Genomic DNA, 8,613 nt, shown 5'->3' with positions numbered 1-8,613 from the left:
GGGCCGCTGCGGGCGGCGGGGAAGCAGGGCCCGGCCGGCTGCGCCGGACAGCCAGGGCGGAGGGGGAGGAGGGAGACGCAGCGGCCGGGGCGCGGCCCCTTTAAGCGCCCCCCGCGCCGCCGGGCGTTGCATCAGGCACGTGCGCGCGGCCGGCCGGCCGGCGGGGGCGCGCCCCGCCCCGCCCCGCCCCTCGGCGGCGGCGCGCGCGCGCGGGCGGGCGGGCGCGCGGGCCGGGGCGGGCCGGGGCGGCGCGCGCCCCCGCGGCAGTCGCGTGGTCCCCGCGCGTCTCCATATTGCTGCGGCTGCCTCGGCGGCGCGGGGGGGGGCGGGCAGCGCGGCGGCGGGGCTCGGGGGCGCCGTGTGCAAGGGGAGTTCCCCGGCGGGGCGGGGGCGCGCAGATGGCGACGCAGGTGGAGGCGCTGCTGCCCGGCGCCCCGCTGCTGCCCGCCGAGGAGCGCGCCCTGGTGCTGAAGCCGCCGCAGGACGGCGGCCGGGAGAAGGGCGAGCCGCCCATGGGCCCCGACGGCGGCCCCGCGGCGCCGCGGCCGCCCAGCGCCAAGCAGCAGAAGGAGGAGAGCAACAACCAGGAGAAGGAGAGCCTGCTGCGGGCGGGCGGCGGCGAGGGCCGCGGCGAGGCGGAGGACGGCGGCGAGCCGGGCGGCGCGGGGCGCCGGGAGTTCATCGAGGCCCCGCCGCCCAAGGTGAACCCGTGGACGAAGAACGCCCCCGCGGCCGTGCTGACGGTGAACGGGCAGTCGCCTCCAGGTGGGTGCCGGCGCCGCCGGGGAGGGAGCCGGGGGGGGGGGGGCTGCGCCGCCGACCCCACCCCGGCCGCCCGCGCCATGCGGCACGGCGTGGGGACGGCGCGGCCCCCGCCGCGCTTGCGGCCTGCCCCGCGCCGCCGGGCCGGGCCGGGCCGGGGGGGGGCGCGGGGCCGGGGACGCGCGGCGGGGAGCGCCCCGCGTGTCAGCGCGGTGCCGGCGTGCGGGGGGGGGGGGGGCGCCGGTCCCTGGAAGTCGGAAGCGCTGGAGCCTTCCGTAGCCATGAGGCGGGGAGCGTGTGCGAGGGGGAGGGGGAGCGCGGCGCAGCCCGGGCAGTGGCCATGCGGCTCTGAGGCCGGGGGGGAAGGGGGGGCTGAGGGCTCGGCGGCGGCGCGAGCGGTCCTAGCGTTCCGAACGGCCGGCGCGAGCGGTCCGAACGCTCCGAACGGCCGCGGCGGCGTTCCTAACGCTCCGAACGCTCGGCGGCGGCGTGCCGAACGCCGGCTGCGGGCACGCGGCGCCAGCCCCGGTGTGTGTGTGTGTGTGCGTGTGTGTGTGCGCGCCGCGGCCTCCCCTTCCCAGCATTCCGCCGCAGCGCAGCTCGGGCAACGTGGTTGCTGCCCCGGCTCGCTGCGAGCATGTGATTTCCCCCGAGAGCGCGGCGGGGCCTCCTGCGCTCCCGGCCGCGGGAGGCGGCGGCGGCGGCGGCGGCGGCGGGGCCCTGCCCGCGGCGCCCATGTGCGCGGCGGCGGCGGCGGCGGCGGCGGCGCGGGGCTCGGCCCACGTGCGCGTGCTGCCCGCGGCCGCGCCGGGCCCGCGGCGGCGTCTAGGCCGCGGCGGCGCCTTTCTCTGCCGATTCATGGCCGCGGGTGGGCCGGGGTCGGGCCCCGCGGGCCGCAGCCCGCCGGCGGCTCTTCCCCTCCGCGCTTGCTGGCGTAAGCGCTGGAAGGAGCCTTAGAAACCGCTTTGTAGCAGCGCCCGCTGCGGCGCTGCCGCTGCCGTGATTTCTGGGCCTTCCCCTCAAAATCGGGCCACTGCAGGAAGCGGAGGGGCAGCACTCGGGGGGAGCGAGCGAACGATACAGTCCAAATAGCGTGTTTGCAGTCCACCGCTGTTTTAAGCGAAGACTGAATTTGCAGAACACCATTTCCTTGTTAGTTCGAATAGATGTCATTTTTACCAAGAGGGATTGCTTAGCACCGATTTGCTTCAAAGGGATGTAAGGGGAAAACGAGGAAGTTTTCAGTGAACATCTTGTTTGGGAAAGACTCTTAATTTTTCCCGTCAGCCTCTGTAAACACGAAATAACGCTGCCAGATATGACATCAGTTTTCTCATTACCGTATGTGCTAGCATTTTGCAAGAACTGGTACTGTCTAACATGATGATTCACTGGAGGTATTGATATTTGGAAGATGGACAGCTCTGCAATTTCCACCTGGAAAGCTGTCATCTTAATGGGGAAAATAGAGGATAAGTTAATTGTGCCAGGTAAAAGTCTGTTCAGATAGGTTTATGGTCTGTCATCGTATGCAATGATATAAGCATAACTTAACAAAATGCAGAGCAGTTTGCTGGTTACGTTTGCCTTTTGCTGTATGACATAAAGCTGGTCATGTTACTCCTGTATGCAAAAGTGAGGCTACATCACGCTGCCTTCCTGGGTATCATGCTGTATTGTAGAGCATTCAAAAATGCTGTACAATACAGGATGCTGAGCAGTTCAGTGCTGGTGTCTTTCCGGTTCTGTTTATTCCATATATCATCATGGCATATGTCATCTACATCTACAACATCTACTGAGTTACAGTATCTTTCTTGTTTCTCTCTGCTAAAATTGTATGTTTCTATTTAAAGTGAGGTAAATACAGATGTGCTCACAGTGTCCATTCTACTTTTCTCCCTTGTATAGTCCTATTTGACACATTAACGCTCATGTTTAAAGCTTGTATAGGACAGCATTCTGTTACCAGGCCCCTTGCAAAGCTGGGGAAACGCAGTAGAAAGTGAATAGACACTAGGAAGTCTGTCAAACCCCAAATTGGAGAGGAGGGGGTCTTTGCGACTTCTGAAATGATATTTTAGGGGAGCGTGCGCACCTTATGGTGAGGTAAGGAAATGATCTTGCAACACCCAGAATTCTGTTGCGCTTGACAGAAGTGTCTCTGTATTCCCAAAGGTGTTTAAATAATGGAACTGATTAGCGGTGCGTTTGCGATGCTTGGCAGCAATGTCTGGTTCATACAGTGCTGCCCTAGACACTGCTGCTTGGCTCCCTTGCACTGGGGGCATTGTTTCTTTTGCTGCCTGTTTCGTTAGCAGGGAAGAAAACGTGTAAAATAAACATGGCTGACCAGCTCCCACGAGAGGCAGGCTCACGGCTGACCTTGCGTAGTGGGCCTTCGCCTGAATGCGTTCTTCTAAACTTGGTAGGCTCCTGTCTTGTCTTTACTGCTTTGGGTAGAGGATTTCTTTTGCAGAAGTTTACAAAAAGATTTGGAGCGTGAGTTCGGGAAAGACATGTTGGCAAGGTGAATTTTCATGTTGCAGTGACCTCCAGAAGATCTTACAAAGAAGTCGTTTTTCTTAGATGTTTAAAACGGATTGATTGGTTTAAACTCTGAAAAGTCACCATCAAAATTTTTTATTTTTTCAACATAGCTTAGAGGATGCATAGTTCTTGGCAGAACTGTGTTGCCAGAGCAGTGTTTGTGTTCTGGAGATGTTAAATGTTCCCAGCCCTGATCCTGCCAGAGGTAACGAGGAGACCCTCATTATTCTTGAAAAGTTTAGTGAATATCAGGGCAGCTTTGCAAATATACAGAGGTCCCTCTATAGCTTCTTTTACAGGCTTTGAAAGCCCTAATTTTTTAATAATGATTGTATTAATTTTAGGCCTGTAGAACAGATTTAATGGGCAAGATGTGCTCTGTAGGCGTTTGCCCATTCTGTAATGATTCATGTTGGAATTAGTGCTTTTACAAGTGAAGGAATTGAGCCCTGGCCCAGAGAAAACAGAGCCATGTTCTCTTTGCGAGTTTCTGCTGTCAGTGTCTGAATATAGATGTGGAAGAGCTTAGCAAATCTAGGTCTGCTCTCTGCCTGTTTTGAACTGTTTAGCCTGCTGCAGTTGAATAGCGCCTGTGAAAGTTGAATTCATTGGGAGACTGGAATGGGAACTGAAGAAACAGTGTCCTTTTTGGATGGGTTATGATCTATCTTCATAGGCGGATGACCAGCATACCTGCTGCAGCAGTTCTGTGGTGTGCTTACGGCTGGGAATGAGGTTTGTAATGGGATGATTGAGTAGATAGCTCTGCTTTTTTGGGAGGGTGGACTGTGGAAACAAAGTCTCTCCTAGCTTCTTAACCCCTTCTGCCAAGAAAAGAGCAACGCTGCATTAAGTGCAGCAACCACTAGATTGAGTGAGATGCCAGTGACACTGCTGATGCTGTAAGTGAAAGCTCAAACTCCAGTGAAATGGTACACCACAAAATCTTTTCCTGGTGTTTTTCGCAAGATGTATGTTATGTTTCTATCCATATGCATTGGAAATTCAAGGGTACAAGTGAGAAAAGGGGGATTCATCTCATTCTCACTCTTTAATGGTCTAGTAGCAAGATCTAGTGCAACTCCCCTCTAGTTACGCAAAAGCTGCTATACATTCTCTTCTTACATTTAAATAAATTCACTCAGCAGCCTAACTTGAGAAGGCACAATGGTAACGTGTGTGCAGTAGCAAAGGAAATGTTTTCTGACAAAAACAGCTTTGCAGTTTTGGCTATAAACCAAATTTAAAATACTTTCTCCAAATTCTTCTGTAGAGGAGAAGTGTGACTTGAAGTTAAGCCTCTGCTAAACCTTCTGGAACATTTCGTACTCATCTATTGTGCCCTGCACTAGTGCTAGTGATGATGCAAGCATTAGTGCAGACAGGTGTTAACAGCACCCAGTTTTGAAAACCTGCTGGGTTTATTTCCAGAAAAGTTGCATCAAGGCACTTGGCACTTCTTAATTTTTAAAGCTCTTTATGTCTTGGAAGTAAGAGCATGCAGGTTTTAATGACCTAGCGCTGCAGTTGCTGAGCTTTGTCTGCACTGACTTTTATCACAGTTTCATTATGGCTGCAAGCATGCTGTCGCTAGAAAACAGCACTCACTATTTCCTCATGGAGATGCAGAAGATATTTTAGTTTCTTGAATAGAGTTTCTTGCTTGCCATCTGGCAAATACACTTGAAGGATAAGTAGTACTTTCCAGAAGGCACACCTTAGTTCTTAGGAGCAAGCATCAGAGCTTAGCTGACTATTGTTCGGAGAGAGCATGTTTTGTTTTATGCCAGAGCACAGGCTGGGTTGGCAACCAGCACTGAGAAAAATGTGGGGAAAGATTCATTAGCTTCTCGCCCCTTGCTGACTAACTCCCCAGAGGACTTTCCTTGAAACCAGTCTTCAGCACTGGAGATAAGATGTACGGGAAGCTTATTTTCCTTTGGCATCTCTTTGCATTTAGAGTAGACATGCACATGTGCTTGCTTGGGTATCCAGCTTGGTAGAGCAGCACACACCTATTTCCAAAGTGTTGGGCAATTCTTGCTCTGTCGTGGCACGTAACTGTGGAGCTCTTCTGGCTGTTTGTTGCAACAGAGCTCTGCTATCGCAGCAGGAGTCCTTCCCTCCACCCCCCCAGATTTCCTCTCTGAAATACAGTTGTGTTCTGATTCCACAACTCAAGTTTGAGTAAGTCTTCCCGTTCCCTTGGGGGGCAGGGGATGCTCAGATACTGAAACACGCGGCTCCAAAAAGTGCAGGTTGGTGTTTTCCCTCCCCTGCATACCTTTGCCCTTCAGCTTCGTGCTGGACCTTTGCCCTGTTCTGCACTGTTTGTTTCAGGAAGGCTGGGGAATGCATTGTAGCTCCCAGAGAGCTGACTCATGTCCCCAGTTACTGGGACTCAATGCTTTCTTCTGCCATGATCCGAAGTTCTAGATTGCCAGGTCTGAAGTATCACTAGATGATTCTCTTCAATCTTCTCTTTAAATCCTACAACTTCTTTTTTTTTTATTTTTTCTTTCTTTCTTTTTTTTTCTTTTTTTCTTTTTTTTTCCTCTCTTTAAACTTTTTGCCACCTGTGATACCCTAGGTGTTTGCACTGGGATTGTTGGATTGGATAGAAGAAGGACTTGGATCAGATGTGAAGTCAAATCAAGTGCAGAAAGCAGGGCTAAGAATCAGGGCATTGGAGCTGCAATGATCTACTCTTGTTTCCAAGTTATGCACCTAAGCCTTTCACTATTCTCAAATAGTGTGAAATTATCCTCAGGGGAACACCAAATGCTGTCTTGGATAGGGTTAGGTTATTCTTTGCATACTTGAAACTACTTTGTAAAGAATGTCAGACACCATCTCAGTGATGGCTTTTGTTTGGCTAAATAAGGAGCAGGCATCTTAGTAGAAAGCTGTATCATCTAGACCAGATTGGATTTTTTTTTTTTTTTTTTTTAATCCTTACAGTTGCTACCACTTCAAACAGTGAGGATTTAAGAAAGAAATCATCATCTTAATGAGAACTTAAATATACTTGCATACCACCAAAGGATTCTGATGTCCTTTATGATCGCACATCTCTCGGAGAAGCTCTGCTGCCATCTCAGTGACCAAGGTAAACTGAGGTACAGCTGCCTTGCTGAACATCTCGCACAACCTGTAGGAGAACTAGGAAGGCTCTTTGCTCTGCTTTTACTGTAAGCCCGCATGGGAGTGGCGGGTTCTGTTCATTCCTAGCCATGATACGCGTTTGCATCATGGCCTTTTAAATATTATTCTCTTGTCATTTTGGCATTGGAACCTATGCTGACTTGCCATCAAGGGCTCAACTCTCCATGTTTGCTGACATCTGTTATGACTTTCCTGTCTTCATCAAATCCTTGGTTTACTGTATGTACAGGGAGCTGTGGGATCTCATATGGTTGTAATGCCATCCAGACAGAACTTTTGCATGGGCAAGAAGAAGTCATGTTTTGAGGAAGAACGGAGGTCTGGGTACGTTGTGTGGATATGTGGTCTCCAGTGTGGCCAGGTCTGCATTTGTTGCTTTTTTCCACTTAGGACTGTGCTTCTGTTCTGAACTCATTCTGTAGATGCAGGGTGTTTTTAGTGATCTGTTAATGGAGTTAGAAGACTTTTCTCCTTGTATTGAAATAACCGGCTAATCTGAAAATCTAGTAGCAAATGATACAGCTGCATGACTTTAGCAGGTAAGAGGAGAGATAAGGAAGGGTCTCCAAGAAGCTTATGCAGAGTTACCAGAACTTGAAGCCTCTGTCTGTGTATTTAGGCAACAATAATTGGTGATCAGAACAAATGTGAACTGAATCTGGCACTGAATAAACCAGTTACTGAAGTTCTTTATGGGGAGAGTCCCAGGTCAGGGTCAGTCTGGATAGCTTAGCTGAAAGAAGAAGTGGGTACACGTATGAGGGTGCTGATGCAGTGGAGTAAAAACTGGCATGAGACATTTGGAAAAAGAAGTTTGCTGATGGCAGTTCTAATACTGCGCAAGATGTATGGTTTTTTGGGAAGGGTTGTGGAAACTGTGGTCAAGTAGAGTGTCAGCATGTTTCTAAACATAGGCTCATCCTCTAATTGCAGGTTCTCAGAAAATGCTCCTAGCTGAACTTTTCTCCACGGGAGCACATACTTTGTCCTACGGTTGGGGGGCTTGTGAAGGCAGGCTTGGGTGTACTGCCTTTTCTGAGCAAATCAATGCATGGCATATTGTAGCTCAGCTGATTTCAAGATTGTATGGGGCTGAAGATGTTGGTTGAACTGCAGAAGGCATCCTTAATGAGCCACCCGGCCCAGCTTAGGTTTGATACTTACTGTAGATTTTGATATGGTCAAGAGCTCTTCATGCAGCATTAAAGCTGCGTGTGCTTGGGGATATTCTGCAGTGATGTGCAAGGAGAGAGAGGAGAGGCTGTGAATTGGCTGATCTAATACCTGTATTATCTGTGGTTTATCTTCAATGTCCTTCTGGAACAAAGCTGACTTGAAAGCAGCAGCTTGCCTCGAAACTTTCCTGTGTTGTAGTGCTGTACAGTAACACGTGGCAGGCAGTTGACTTCAGCAGGGCATGGTACTTCAGGATGGTTGTGATTTTTTTTGTTGTGTTTTTTTGTTTGTTTTTGTTTTGAGTCATCCTGTTCCTTTATATGGTCACAAGTCGGAAGGCTTGGTAGAGACTTCTGCTGCAGATAGTTCATGACTGAAGGTGTGTGGGTGGTGACCATGCTGAGCCTCAGTAGTTCTAGCTGGGTTGAATGCTCTGGCATGGCTGGTCGAATGGAAGCCTTCGTTTATTTTAGAAATGGCAAAGACCTAACTGAGGTAGTTGTTTCTGTGACTGAGGTTTATTAGTGCAGCTCAGTCTGGTTTTGGTGATACTAATAGGTGACACAGATACCCTTGCTCATTTGATCTACAAGATGACAATCTGGTTCCCTCTCAAGTGCACGCAAACACACACACATGTTAGTGCAACTTGCCTTAACCTGTGTTCCAGGGGAAACATGTTAACTTCCTGCTTGGCTCCCCTTGAAGTGGCTGAAAAAAGGCCTGTAACATGCTGCTTGGGAGACAGCTGGCCTGATACCTGGTTATGTGCCCACTGGTACCTTTCTGCACTCCTAGCTTGTTCCTAAAGTAGCCCTGGCCTCCTAGCCCAGGAGAGGAAGCTTTGTGTGTGGAGAAACTTGATTTGGCTTCTCTGATCCAGGAGGAAGGTTGCAGAGGAGAAACATTTCTGGAGCTCCACAATATTATTTCTTGGTCATTAGCAAGCTCTTCAGAGAG

The 8,613-nt window shown here is 51.2% G+C and overlaps 1 protein-coding gene across 4 annotated transcripts in view; it reads left to right on the top strand.

Annotated features, from left to right (window-relative positions):
- The first annotated feature begins 398 nt into the window (after positions 1-398).
- The window catches only part of LARP1 (La ribonucleoprotein 1, translational regulator), a 54,493-nt gene continuing 46,278 nt past the window's right edge, over positions 399-8,613 (top strand). For 2 of the 4 annotated variants that reach the window (XM_067304901.1, XM_067304900.1), the window contains exon 1: positions 399-765. In XM_067304901.1, the coding sequence (XP_067161002.1) occupies positions 399-765 (367 nt within the window). Of the gene's footprint in view, positions 766-6,350; positions 6,422-8,613 lie in introns of those variants that run through there. The other 2 variants (XM_067304902.1, XM_067304903.1) reach the window with 2 other exon arrangements.

The sequence above is a fragment of the Apteryx mantelli genome, chromosome 14 (assembly GCF_036417845.1).
Source record: "Apteryx mantelli isolate bAptMan1 chromosome 14, bAptMan1.hap1, whole genome shotgun sequence".
In the NCBI taxonomy this organism is placed as follows: Eukaryota; Metazoa; Chordata; class Aves; order Apterygiformes; family Apterygidae; genus Apteryx; species Apteryx mantelli.
The sequence above is the reverse complement of the archived record's forward strand: the minus strand, read 5'-3'. Positions and strand labels throughout refer to the sequence as shown.